Source organism: Apiospora marii (assembly GCF_038362585.1).
Source record: "Apiospora marii strain CBS 49790 chromosome Unknown utg000002l_segment0_segment0, whole genome shotgun sequence".
Lineage (NCBI taxonomy): Eukaryota > Fungi > Ascomycota > Sordariomycetes > Amphisphaeriales > Apiosporaceae > Apiospora > Apiospora marii.
In genome coordinates, this window is record NW_027117373.1 from 4,743,770 (window position 1) to 4,757,611 (window position 13,842).

General features: G+C 54.2%; 5 protein-coding genes across 5 annotated transcripts; 4 read left to right on the forward strand and 1 right to left on the reverse strand.

Moving 5' to 3' along the window:
- Positions 1 to 584: 584 nt before the first annotated feature.
- On the forward strand, positions 585 to 1,974 carry PG985_003191 (uncharacterized protein; the record flags this gene model as incomplete). Its single annotated transcript, XM_066822960.1, has 2 exons — positions 585 to 1,621; positions 1,686 to 1,974. 2 exons carry the CDS (start codon positions 585 to 587, stop codon positions 1,972 to 1,974), a joined length of 1,326 nt encoding a protein of 441 aa, XP_066690392.1.
- A 33-nt stretch (positions 1,975 to 2,007) lies between these two features.
- PG985_003192 (uncharacterized protein) lies at positions 2,008 to 2,319 on the forward strand (the record flags this gene model as incomplete). Its single annotated transcript, XM_066822961.1, has 1 exon — positions 2,008 to 2,319. The coding sequence occupies one exon, from the start codon at positions 2,008 to 2,010 to the stop codon at positions 2,317 to 2,319; it is 312 nt and encodes a 103-aa protein (XP_066690393.1).
- A 2,984-nt stretch (positions 2,320 to 5,303) lies between these two features.
- PG985_003193 (uncharacterized protein) lies at positions 5,304 to 6,878 on the forward strand (the record flags this gene model as incomplete). The annotated part of the gene is made up of 1 exon (XM_066822962.1): positions 5,304 to 6,878. The coding sequence occupies one exon, from the start codon at positions 5,304 to 5,306 to the stop codon at positions 6,876 to 6,878; it is 1,575 nt and encodes a 524-aa protein (XP_066690394.1).
- Positions 6,879 to 8,748: 1,870 nt separating this feature from the next.
- Positions 8,749 to 9,615, reverse strand: PG985_003194 (uncharacterized protein; the record flags this gene model as incomplete). The annotated part of the gene is made up of 2 exons (XM_066822963.1): positions 8,749 to 8,966; positions 9,069 to 9,615. The coding sequence occupies 2 exons, from the start codon at positions 9,613 to 9,615 to the stop codon at positions 8,749 to 8,751; spliced, it is 765 nt and encodes a 254-aa protein (XP_066690395.1).
- A 2,158-nt stretch (positions 9,616 to 11,773) lies between these two features.
- Positions 11,774 to 12,382, forward strand: PG985_003195 (uncharacterized protein; the record flags this gene model as incomplete). The annotated part of the gene is made up of 4 exons (XM_066822964.1): positions 11,774 to 11,780; positions 11,913 to 11,956; positions 12,030 to 12,246; positions 12,306 to 12,382. 4 exons carry the CDS (start codon positions 11,774 to 11,776, stop codon positions 12,380 to 12,382), a joined length of 345 nt encoding a protein of 114 aa, XP_066690396.1.
- Between the last annotated feature and the right edge of the window lie 1,460 nt (positions 12,383 to 13,842).

The window sequence follows — 13,842 nt, forward strand, 5'->3', positions numbered from 1 at the left end:
GAGGCGAATCGACTATTGCAAAATTCAGGCATGTTTCACAGTTGACAGCATGGATAGTAGAGAGAACTGTTGGATATTCTGTTCTGCTGTTGGCTCAAGATACTGGACTGTACAATAAGTATGTATGTAAGGTTGCTATAGACTGTCTGCCTTTGGTATTGAATATATAGGGGTTTCATGGAGCATCCACTCATCTGTTCAAGCAATTGCGCAAGGCATTATGGACGAGATATCGCGACAAAAGATCATATGAAGATAGGTAAGTCACCTTGAAGCTGTTCCAACAATTGGTGATAGTTACTAGTATGTAACGCGCCTGTCAATAGTGTAAACAGCTTGACCCAATCACATACGCTAGAGACAAGCCAACCCCGCCAAAAAGTTGTGAGTGAGGAAGGCGGTGAATTAATCCGCGATAGGCAGAAAAAGTTACCGGTTTCCCGCCCGCGGATTTTCCACAATTTTTTCCTACCAGCCAGACCAAGTTCGACACTTTCGCGTGAGAGGCTGCTCGCTCATAGGTGAACCAACTCCAATATTGTGTATTCAATCATTATTGCCGCATTCTTGCTCCTTTAATTGGAATGAAAGGTCAAGCCAAGCCTTCTCCTTCAGCCAGCAACCAGCCACCAGCCTGGCTATTCAGCAACAATTCCTCTATCAGCGACGCCGCGCCTGTCCCTACATCAACCATGGCAAAGGACCAGAAGCCTACCAAGGCCTCGTCTGCCAAGGACGCTCCTCCCGCCCAATTGATGGACCTTGTCGGATCTTTCTTGTCCGACCAGGGCTTCGACAATGCGCATCGCGAATTCCAGAAGCACCGCGAGAGCAAGGGCTGGACTGCGGAGAAAAAGAAGAAGGGCGGCAAGCACTCTCTTGTCAGTGTCTTCCAAGCATGGGAGGCTCTCTCAAGCAAGGACGACACCTCCTTGATCAAGAAGGAGGTCAAGAATGTCAGCAGCAGCAGTGAAGACTCTAGCGACTCTAGCGACTCTAGTGACTCCAGCGACAGCGACGATGTCGATATGGCCGATGCCCCAGCCGCTGCGGATGCTTCCGATGACGAGTCTTCCAGCTCCAGTTCCAGCTCTAGCTCTAGCTCCAGCTCGGATGACAGCGACAGCGACAGCGACGATGATGCCACCAAGAAGGCCGCCGCCGCTGTCGTCAACCCGCTCAAGCGAAAGGCCGAATCCGACAGCTCCAGCTCCTCATCCGACTCGGACGCTGATGATTCGTCGGATTCCAGCTCCGAAGATGAGAAGCCCAAGAAGGCCAAGAAAACGCCCGTCAAGAAGAAGGCCAAGGTTGTCGCCAAGAAGTCTGACAGCAGCAGCGACTCCTCGTCTGAGAGTTCCGACTCCGACTCATCTGACGACAGCGACTCGGATGACGAGGCTGCGAAGAAGCCCGCGAAGAAAGTTGTGAAGAAGACTGTTAAGAAGACCGTGAAGAAGGAGGATGATAGCTCATCTAGCTCTGACGAGTCCTCGTCCTCATCTGACAGCGACTCTGACTCCGACGACGAAGCAGAAGCAGCCGCCCAGGTCGCTTTGCCCGATTCGGACTCGAGCTCGGATTCGTCCGACTCAGACGATGAGGCTGAGAAGCCCAAGAAGTCTGCCAAGAGCGGTACCGATAACAACTCCGACACCTCGGCCACCCTTACGACCTCGCCTGAGGACGCCCCCCCCCCCGGACCCAATGACCTTCAAGCAGAACAACCGGGGTGGCAAGAACGGCCGCGTGCAGAACGAGCCGTTCTCCCGGATCAAGAAGAATGTTGAGATCGACCCTAATCTCTCCTCCAACGCCTACATCGAAGATGCCTACGGTCAGAAGGCGCACAATGACTTGATCGTCACCAGGGGCAAGGGCTTCACCAAGGAGAAGAACAAGAAGAAGCGTGGCGCATACAAGGGCGGCCCTCTGGACGTTGGTATGAGCCGCAGTTTCAAGTTCGAGGACTAGGAGTCTTCGGAGGAGAAACCAACGTCGCCAAAGATGCCAAAGTCCAATGAGCCAGAGAAGGTGAACCTCGTTCCTGCATCAGACTGGTATCAGAGCCCTGCTGGAAACCAGAAAGGCCGCTACCACATACCAGTGACGCAAAATCAGCATGTAAGCAATCCGACGAAGGGGATGAATTCGACACCCTCGCCTCGGTCGGTTCTCAAGAAACCCACACCACAACACAAAGGCGTCAAGGGCAAAGGCTCTAAGGGTAAAGGTTTCAAGGGCAAAGGGTCCAAGGGCACGCCTGGGAGTGGCAGAAGCAGCGCAGGAGGAGTGCCTAAGCATGTTCACTTTGACTAGTCCGTTACGGGGCGTTTCTACAGAAGTCGCAGATGCAGGGAGTTCAGCATTTGACCCTTGACTTTCATGATACCAAAAGACCGAAGAAGATGGTGCACTGCCGCTTTGCTTTGCACAGATATGTACATAATAGACCATCAGCTGCCATGCATCGTTATGCTGTTAGACTCATTCTCCAAAAAGAAGCGGATATTGTTTTGTAAAGTTTTGACTAGGCGTCGTTTACCCATCTTGTTGTCTGTAATGGGCGTTGCTGCTATGATTAGTCTGAATTGACTGATAAATGCTATCGCCTTTGTTGTCTACATGCCCGTGAATCTGCTTTCTGTATCTACCCTTCGCACCGTATTTACTGCTCATACTGTCTCGCCTCCATGAATTAAAGGATGCGCTCCATCTTCTAGTACATGTCAGGTGGGAGAAGGGGAAGACAATTTTTGGTGGTTGCCTGGAGTTTGATGGAGTTGATGGAGACAGACAGGCACAGTCTGGGTAAGGGATGATATCCCAACAGCCAAACTGGAAGAACTGCCTATCCATCTCTATTAGATTAGGCGCAACAGGCCTCTCGTCGTTGAGATGGTGGGCGGCCCGCAATGAAACTTGTGAGCGCTGCCCCCATGGTCAATATTCCCTGCCTTCGAAAATACCATTACCAGCTGGACCGAGGCTCCCCCCCAGAAACTGCGACGCGATTGATACCCGTGATCTAGCTTGATTACGAAGTGGCAGTGAAGGTGCCTTATGAGGTGGATAACGGTCTTGAGCTTAGGATAAGCTTAGCCACCCTGCACCTCGATTACAAGGGGGCAGGTAGCCCCAGGCAGGGCTGCAAGGGACAAGCCAGCAGTAACTCCTCTTCACTAGCAGGGATGACAGCGGCCTCCGTTACCTTATGGGTGCGCTTCACAGCCATGCCTCATGCCCTCATGTTACAACTTATATCCTGTATCGAGGAGTTGGAAAGTGTAGATAATCCTGTCATGCTATATAATACCGACAGATTTCCCTCACCTACGCCACCACCACTTGAGGGCGTACATCATGCGTTGTGCAGTTTCGTAATAATGCACATGTGCAAGTCGCTACGAGAGAATGCCACGCAAAGGCCCGCCGCAGCTGCAAGAAAAAGAAAAAGAAAAAGAAGATACAGAGTCGCAAAACAGATCCCACGATGACGAAAGTCTCGACCGGTTACTCGGCCGTGATCGAGTGAGACGAGCGCCGCCCTGATCTGCCCCACCACGGACGGCAATCTGAGCAGTTCGCACCCAAGGACACGGGATCTCGCCCCGGGAGCCTGAAGGCCACATACTGCACGCCACGACCCATCGACACAAGACATTCGGGGCGAGTAAGAGGAAAATACGACGAATGTTTTGATATACGCACCTATCTCTCGCGAGCTCACACCGAACAACAAATGGGTGGGCTATGCAGGCGGTCCTTGCCACCAACGTCTGCTGCCCCGCATGCCTTTTACCAATAAGTCATGATATGCTGCAAAGATGTGAATCCCGGCGGCTGGCACTCCGGAAGGGAGACGCGTAGAGGGACCGATTGAACAATGGTTGGTTTAGATTGCTTCCCGGAGACGAGTCAGTGCGCGATTGCAGAGATGCCCCTCCGTGCCAGGCGATTAACCTGTTCCAATGCACTTCGTCACACAATGTTGGTTTGGGTTGGTAGTTGGGTGCAGATGCAGCGTCCCATAGCGGTTCTACAATTCGGCCTGTTATGCGGGCCGGTGCTGTTGAGCAGAAAGAGGGGACTCAGGGACTGCGCGAGAGCCGCAGATATCTGCCCTGTACGTCACATTTGGGGCTATACCGAGGCAGCGACCACCAACCATATCGGCTGCTGGGCTGGGGATTGGTCGAGCGAGTCGAGAAACACCCAATCACCTGATGCAGCTGTGCCACCCGGGAGTGGAAAAAATATGTGTCGAAACAAAATAAACAAACAAGCAGAGCCCCAGTGCTGTGCCTTGGAATTTGTATGTTTCCTCCATACACATTGTGCCATCGCATCTCGGAGGCAGACAATACCTAACGGCATGCTACCCAAACCGACAGACCACCAACATGTCGCGGGAGCGTTTAGCGGGCCCGCGGGCTGCAGAGATGGGTCTTGAGCTACCCGCATTCACTGGAACCCTTGCCAAGCGCGAAGTGGTGGTTGCCCTCCCTCGGAATTGGCAGAACGAATTGGGGACTTGGGAAAGTGAAAGTCAGCGATGAACTGCGACTACCAACGCGCGCTAACTTCCAGTGCTTGCAGTAAGACATGTAGGACTTGACCATTCCCCAGGTTCGTATTCCTACAATTGACTACCAACTCATGTGATCAGCCTTGAGCTTGAGCGAGTACCCGTTCCATGTTGTTTCGTCTCTGCTTCTGCCCGCTTGCTGTGCCCCCCTCGGCATGCTGAGTACAGTAGGCCTCGCCGAACAGGTTGGGTAACCACATCAGCCTCAAATTTGCAGGCAAACAATCCCTGGACAGCGGCTCTGGACAGCGACCCTGGACAGGACCGGACCGGACAATACGCAACAAAATGGAGTCCATCCCTAGCTGGATTAGCTACAAGTATGCATGTTGGTGCTTCGACCCGAATCAACCGCTTTCTTTCACACATCCCGACTCGTAGCAATCAATTGATCCAGTTCCTTGTCCGCTTTCGTTCTTGCTCGAATCCCTTTAAAGCTCAGGCCCCAGGCCGTCCAGTCGTCTTTGTCCTCGACTCGGTCTGCGCGGGAGCACCCGTGCTTCGTCTGTTCTCGTCTCGTCCCGACCCGCTGAAGGTTTCCCCCAAACCAAGCCCATCCCAGTTTTACCCACAAGGGCGCGGGAGCCAAGGAACCCACGACCAGACGAACTCAATACCTGTGCTTTCGATCCCCCAATCGCTCGCTGGCTTTGCTCCATTCTTCACGCTCGGCCCTAGCATCCGACGCCGGCCAGCGGCTCCTTTGGCCACGACTATGTCGGATGGCGGCGATGCACCCCAAGGTACCCTGAAATGGTTTGCCTCTGACGACGGCCCCTCGGGCTGGCGCCTCGACGTCGTGACCCTGCTCGCCGTCATTGGCGAGTCCTCGATAGGCGACCATGCTCAAGCCATCACGGCCAGCATGGTGTGTCTGCTGCCTCGCATCATCCCGGCGCCGCAAGCGTTTCTGAAGCCCACCCGACCGACGCGCATGCCGGAGACGAGAGCCAAGATGACGGGAGTCTACAGCGGCACGACCCTCGAGTCGGTGGGCTTTTTTGCCAACATCCTCCATCCGCTCGACGAGTTCCAACCATTTGCCTTCAAAAAGCTGCGTATAGAGCACAAAGACCGAAACAGTGTCGGCGGCATCGAAGTGCCCAAACCGGTTGCAATTGGAAAAGGCGTTCTCAGCAGAATATTTACCAAGGGAGGACGGGCAGATACTGGCATTTCCGCTCGGTCGGCACGTCTGCCACGCCCTCCCCGGGATGATGATAGTGACGATATAGAATCGGGCATGCGGGGGAGAACATCGGGGCTCCAGACCAATACCGGAGCTGGTTCCGATGCCCCCACCCCAGGCATAGCGCGACGGCCTACGATGAAGGAGCGAGTGCAGGACTACATGGCAGATCCTGCCACGATGGTAAACACTGAAAAGCGGCCTGCCGTGCCGCCGGCTCTTTGGTCGCCAGTCCATATTCTATCGGCCTTCTCCTTTCTTCTCTCCGTCGCCATCATCGTCGTGGCAGCGATCAAGGAAGATGGAACTGCTATCCTTGCCGTGGCATGCATGTCCATTGTCAGCTCCATCGTTGGCGTCGCGTCCTGGTGGAAGCCTGTACTCATGTCGAGAAGCCACACCAACAAGGTGCCCCAAGGGGATGTCGTGATCCGAACTCGCGAAGGCGCCTTTATTCTCATCGAGTGTACCGAAGAAGTGGCTCGAGAACTATATGCGGGCACCGAAGAGTGCAACTATCGTGTTGGCCCCAAGACCTACCAGGTCCTCATGGGTATAGGCACTTTCCTACTGATGGTCAGTGTGATCCTGATGGGCAATTGCAAATGGGTCACCCAGGTCATGATTGGTGCATCGTATGTCTTTCTCAATGGCATGTACTGGATCATGGGCCTTCTACCACGCCGGTTCTTCTGGGATCTCAGCCGGTACACCTGCAGGGATGTCACGCCGGATGACTCTGCAGAAGCCGCACACGAGACCACTGGCGACCCTCGCGAAGGCGTACCCAGTTTCACCCGGACCTTGTGGTACGTGATTCGCGAAACGCAGCGCACCGCGTGGGTCGAACGAAGCGGCGCCGCCCCCTCGACCGCGCACTGGAAGGCTTGGCTTGCCGAAGCCGAGGTCGCTGCGACCGAGGGTCGGAGAGACTGGACGCCGGTGGCCCACAAGGACGACATCATGAAACTGACCGACTCGGAGCTCGAGGATCGCAAGAGGGCCCAGAAGGGCCAGGCGACGAGGGACCCGGCGGAGCAGATTGCCCCTGCGACGCAGGTTCAACCGCGCAACCAAGGCCGCGAACAAAGCCAGTTTTGAAGGATTGCTGTCCCACTGATCTTGATCTTGGGGGGCAATTCCAGGGAGTTTGAAGAAGGGAGCGAACGTTGGATACCCATGTTGTTGTTCCCTTTTATGTCGAACTTTGGAATTTTGATTCGACGCCGGGATCTATCTGGCCTAGCAAGGGCCCCTGGGTTGGGGGCTCTTCTGGACGACGAACGAGGGGTTTATGGCCATTTATGTATAACACTATCTAACAAGGGAAACTCATTTTGCATGTTAAAACATCATGGGCGGAGGTCTGCATAAGGTGTAGGACTGGTTGAGTAGACGTTGGATCAATATTAGCGACCTGTACAGTATACTAGTATCCTTATTAGTTGATCAATGACACTTGATTAGGGCGATTTGGCTTTGGATATGCGTATTACGTCCTTGCGACGGCGTGGCAATCTTGGCATGGCTCTTCTCCTTCTAGATCGTCAAGCCAGTCAACTTTGAACTATTAGTCTGCCCGCCCGCCACGGCACTTCTTCTCCCTCCCTCTTCACACTGGATAAATGCCCAATATGCTGTCTCGAAAACCCCATGCATGGCCCTCATCTATATCAGGGTCTTCGCCTCTTTCGGCTGCGACTCCTCCTTCCCCTCTTGTTAGCCTCCATTGGCCATTGCTTTCTCCAAATCGACCTCTTTCTGCCGGTCTGGCGCCACCGGTACCAGGCTCCGCGTGATCTCGCCGGCGCGCTCCTGGACGCTGCGGAGCCAGAAGGCGACGTAGAGGCAGAGGCTGATGTTGTTCAGGCCCATGTTGTCGATGTTGTTGGCGGGGGTAGATAGGTCGGCGGTTTCGCCGCGTGGGCGTCCGGCTTGGTTCTCGAGACGAACAGAAGCGAGCGGGTGTGTGTGAGGGAATGAGGGTGCTTGTTTGATGTTGGGTAAGGGCTGTCTGGGTATCTGTTGGACCCGGGAGGAGGAGCTGCGGGGTCGTGCGGTGAAGGCGATCGGGGATCTTCAACGGTAGCGGGGCGATATGGATATATAGGTCGTGTAGGTTAGGCCCCAGATCGGCTTTGGTGGTTCATGATGCTTGGCGGGCAGAACAAGCCGGGGGGCAGGAACGAACGTCGTGCGAATGGGCGAGGGGGTATTAGATATATTGATTTATCGATATAACCACGATGGCTGGTGCGAATCAGTAAGTTTCCAAGATCCCTGCTGTTTGTTTGTTTGTTTCCAATAAAACGGGCTCCTCGATTTGCGAGAGTCCAGGGATAGAGAAGAAGCCGAAGAGGAGATCCGAAGTTTATTTCGTCTGGCATCGCCGGCTCGAGTCAGCGTCCCACGTACCCTGTTCATTCAGCAATGCATGTCAGATATGCCAAGCCTCGGGCAAGGTTCCTGTCGTTTTCGTGTAGGCATTTTCCAAGCCAAAATGGAGTACCTGCCTGGTTATTCACAAACGAGAGGGAGGTCGGTTGTAGCTTTTGCCAGCCTGCCGCGAGGGTGGCTGGAGCTGAAGTCGTAGGTAAGTTACGGATGGCCACATACGTCGCACAAGGCCAGCAAACCAAAACGCATATCAACAAGGCAAAGGAGGGGGCGGCGGCGCAGTGGCTCGCCCTAAAGGATGATCCATGAATCGTCAATCGTATTCTATAGTTCCATGCAAGTCATAAAGCTGTAGGTATCAGCCCAGCCAGTCAGTCTTTCCTGTAGCCTCCCCTCTTGTCTTATGGGAGTTCAGCGTGGCTCCTGTCGTATGTCTAACCTCTAGTCCCACCACGGAGCCTCGTTTCCTGTCCAAGCAAAAAGACACGCATAATGACCCAAGCAAAGCCGGGTCGAATATCATTATTCGGGCCGTATGCTACTGCATACATATTCCCTGATACCCATGCCCGCCTCAGTGGACACCGTTCGCGGCCGCCTCCTTGAGCTCGCCTCTAACGATATTAGAGAAAGCCTCCTGCAGCTGGAACTGCTCCGTCTCCGTCAGGGGAATGGCGCTTCCGCGCCGCTCGCGCCGGCTGGGTGCCGTCTCCTTCAGGGTGGCATTGGGATCCTCGTACGTGGTGTCTTCAAACTCGTACGAACGGAACTCCGTATTGCTCCAGCCCGTACCTAATCATGGTATTGTCAGCATCATCAACTCCTCTATTGGCTTTCCGGGAAAGGGGTAGGGTTAGGGGTAGCTGCAGTATTGGGCACGTGACTTGAACTAACCTTTGCCAGTGGAATAGCCGTCCCAATCCCCGGTCAAGAAGTGCAGGATGCCGCCGTGCGTAACCAGCACCACCTGCGCGTCGTCGCCGGCCTCGCGCACCAGGTCGCGGAGCCAGAGCCGGGCGTCGCGGGCGCGGGCCGCCAGCAAGCTAGGCTCCGGGTAGTACTTGCTCTTGGGGGACTTGTCGTTCCACCCCTCGGGGACGAGGGCGAAGTTGACATTATCGCCGAACTCGGCCCGCAGCTTGGCCGGGTCCGAGCCGTGGTCGCAGGGCTGCAGCGAGACCTCCTGCGCGTCGGGCAGCGCGGTGACGACCTGGCCCCGCTCGACGACGGGGGCGAAGGAGAGCAGGCAGGTGTAGATGGTGCGGCGCATGGGCGAGGCGACCAGGTGCGTGATTTTGTCGTGGAAGGGGAAGCGCTTGCACAGGTCCGCGCACTGCTGCTGGCCCAGCTCCGTCAGGTCGGGGTCGCGCAGCTGCTCGTTCTCCTTGCTCAGGTTGTGGTACCCTTGGGCATGTCTCACCAGGTAGATGACAGGCGCCATGGCGAACGAAGTGAATCAATGGAACAGGAGAGAGAGCTCGGTGATTGGACTGGATAACAATGCTCGAGCAAAAGGCGGCAACTGTAGTAAGGTTCTGTTCGATATCTGGATCTGGAGGCTGAGCAAGATCACCGGGTTCTAGGGTGGAATATATGAAGGGAAGGCAGAGACGTCTTTAGGTGTGCGTTTTGTGAGCAATGAATAAGAATGAATGGATCGCGCTTCAAATATTGCGGGTTGGTGCAAATGGCCAATCGTGGGGTTTGTCAGAGGCTGAAAGTCTGAGGCAATTGGAAGAAGCCTGTTTAGCTTCGACCCACTGCTGGAGAAAGGTTACCCAGCACCCAGCACCCAGCACACCACAAAGCGTAAAACCTGCGAGCGACAGTGATCCGGCCGCCCCGTCTTCTTTATCTCTCCATTCCTTTCTGCCCTTTTCCCGTCCTGTCAATACTCCGTGTCCGGATCGCAGACGACATGCCATGCTGCATAGATTACGTGGTGGTTTCTGAAATTTGGTTCCCCGTGCAAGACGCTACCTCCCAACGGCGGCGGCCGATAGTGCCCCGGCGGTCCACTTGACTCATCACCCATTCGACCTCTCCCGGTAGTGGATCGGAATACTGGAGTCCGGGTCCAAATTCTGGCCTGGAAAATGGCCTTCTAGACTCGGCGTCAAAGGGGCTGTCAGGTGGGTGTCATGTCGGACAATGGGTATTAGTCCTGGCACACACAACGCGTGCGCAACTGACTGGATATCAAGCCACCTCCTGAAAACCCAACATTAGCAGCATATGGGAGCTTCCAGGCTTGCCATCACCATCTGCCTGCCTTGGAAATTCATTGAGCTGAGTACACGATCAAGCTTCTTTCTAAAAATGGGTTGGCATTGGAAACATAATACTGATGCGACAAGTGAGACCAGGCTTGATCCCCGCAGATTTCCGTGTAAAGAGACATCCCTTTTCGAGCGTCAAGGAACGAGGATACGTAATTTCGATGAAGGCGAAGTTTCTATCATGATCAATCATCCCAGAAGGTACACCGTACGAATCGCATGATCGTGAAATGGATTCTAGACATAACAAGGCGGAGAGATGAGAGAAGAAGAGGAAAAGGAGTTCAGCACTTCGTATTGGATTAGCAACAATTTTTATTGACCTATGAGTCCGAGATGGAGAGATGCAGGGTCAGGGGAGAAGGTTCAGCCAGAGGCCGTTTGTGTAGGACCCCTGTTGGAGTGACATTCCACCATGCCCATTCGCGACTGGTTGCTTATCGCGGGATCGACACTAGTTCGAAATGCCATCATCTCGGTAGCGCAGCCGCTCACTTTCGGGAGCTCCTCATTCATCAAACACCAGACGGGTCAAGTGCCACGTCAAGTCAGAAATAGCCTCCACCTGGCCGGTCGCTTGCTGCTTGTCTGTCTTGCTAGACGCCATTGGGGACCCTGACCCTAGCTTTCCGTATTCCCGCAACCTGGTAGAGAGAAACAATCCAACTGTGTAGCCGTAGAGGGTCCGCTGGGAGATCTGACCACGACGGTGACTATGCCGTTCTCAGTCCGGTCATGATGAACCGGGTTGCATCCGATTCATTTCTCGACGAAATGAAATGCAGCTGCATCTCCAGAGGCAGCCTGCAAACAAGGCCTATGGTTTCCCTTCTCGTCCCCCCTTCCTCCCATGTTGGGGTTTCCGGGCCAATCGAAGGTGCAGGCAGGGGCGGTAGGGGAAACAAAAAAGAACTGCAACTGTAACGCGGTGGTGTAGACCCGGGTCCTTCTTTTTTTTTAGCGCCTGCCGCATGTGTACCCTGAGTGACAGCGCTGCGCATTCCCTGAACCTTCTGACCCCAGCGCTTCCAAATCCCCAATTTCAGAAGGTGCAGTAGCGCGTGTGTGTGCCCCACCTTCTCCCTTCCTATCAACCCCAGACTCGACTTTCGGGAAGAGATTCCAACAATATTTCGAGCAACAAGCAACCCTTCAAAAAGGTCGCAGTCTGCATCTTCACAACATCTTCTTGTTCGACCTCTCCGTCTTCATCACTTCGTTGGTTGAGCATCGAATATCTTGCGCTTTCGTCGTAACATCTTTCCCGACTTCAACAGACATCACCATCTGTATCTATTCTCACTTCCCAACACCGTCATCATGCCAGGTATTCGCAAATCCCCAACCTTTTCTTGACTTCTTTGGATCGATCTTCGCGAGAACGCCCACTGCGGCGTAATCGCAGGTTGCATCCATGTCATCGCCATCCAATATTGACGCAACTGCTGACCATCAACAGCTCTCAAGAACTTCAAGGCCAAGGTCAAGGCCATCTTCAAGAAGGTAAGCAATACCCCGTACTCCCTGCGCCTTCAACATTCGTGACATCTTCCTGACACTTGCTGCCTTTCCACAGAAGGACAAGAAGTCCAAGGCCAACAGCCAGTCGACCGGTCCCGAGACTGCTCCTGCTCCCGAGGCCGGCCCTGCCGAGGGCAATCCCGCCGAGGCCGCCATGCCCGCCGAGACTGTCACTTCCGTCACTGCCGCTCCCGCCGCAGGTGCCGCTCCCGAGGCTACGGCTCCCAAGACCGAGACCGAGACCGCCGCCGCTCCGACTGAGGCTTCCGCTGGTAAGTGGCACAAGTCAAATCACAAACCCGTGAGGGCTGTGACTAATGCATCTTCACAGCTCCTGCCGAAATGGCGCCCGCCACTCCTGCCGTTGCCGCTGAGACCAAGGCCGAGGAGAAGTCCACCACCGCTTAAGTGCTACCTAGCATGCTTCTCATGTTGCTTAGGCATGACATGACACAGCAATACTTGAGGGATGGAGGACCGGTGATCATGAGAATTGGGTGGGTTGATGGATGGGTTTCCCAAATTCTCAACGGCGTTTCTGATTTGTTTTTTCACGTGGATACCCCGTTGATCTGTGGCATGAGTTGCTCCTCCGAAAGCACTCATTGCTACAGGAATCGTTCATAGTTCTGAATTTCAGATACCCAGCTGAAGCTATTGCAACACAGCTACAACATCTCATGACTTCTCCGTTCGGTGTGGGTGTGCGTAAATTGGCAGGCTTGTGCTAAATGGCTTTGGGAGTCGCCGAGGCCGCGGCCAAGCGTCGTGAATGAATCGTGTAGTTGCCAGGTGAAGAGAAGGTGAACAATGCAATCCAAATGCATTGTGTGTCGATTGAGATACCCGGATTGTCTGTCCTTGGCCCAAGACAGGTTTAGGTTTGACCAGTGCGTGACGTCATCACATTGTATGTAATATTGAGTGATCCCAGGACCTTAGTGGCGCTGCGTAGTCGAGCGACATAACAGGGCACTACCCACTGTCACCGACCGGAACACATACCCAACACCCTCTGCGCTGATTGGCGCAGTCCTTTCAAGAGCCTTGGTAGCCTGTATCATTGGTTGACGGTATACCATGACCATCGTAGACTGTGGTAACTGAAGCCGGCCAATGGGCCTCAGCAATGTCTGTAAGTGATGCTTGAGTCGCTGCAGGTATAATATCGGCCGGTACCAATCGCGTCGCGCAGGTAATACAGGGTGCGCCCCGCTGCTATAGAATGACGAAGGCGTCGCCGACACCCGAGACAGCTTGTGACCTCAAAGCACGAGTTTGTGCTGCTATTGGTGAGTTGATAGGGCTTAATCGTGCGACGCGACTTCACTGAGAGCCGCGGGAGTATGAAATGGATGCGTAATCGAACGCGCCTGTACCCTGGAAGCGACGTGGAAGTCGTGCCTTTGGTTCTTGTGATGGAGTTGGATCAACCAGTGGCGTTGCTTTAGGGGCTTGTAGATGTAGATGCCCTGTGATAACTCTAGACCAACCAAACAGCAAAACCGCGAATAATGATCGGAAAAGGCCGCACTTAGCCGAAAACGCTTTCGACTATGATAGATGAGCCGATGCGACGACGTTTTCGTGATTCGGGCGTGATTTGGCGATGTTTGGCGGTGTTTTGGTGGATGGGATGTAATCGTGTAGTTTGTGTAGAGTATCAAGGGTAGGAACGACCACCAAAAAGTCTCACCAGTACTTCCCTGAGAAATGGTCGAAAATGGCCGCGATTAGCCGAAAACGCCCTCGACTATGACAGACGAGCCGATGCGACGACGTTTTTGTAAATCGGTGACGGTTTGGTGATGTTTGGTGGTGTTTTGGTTGATTGGAGGCAGTAGTTTTGTAGAGGATCAAGGGTAAGA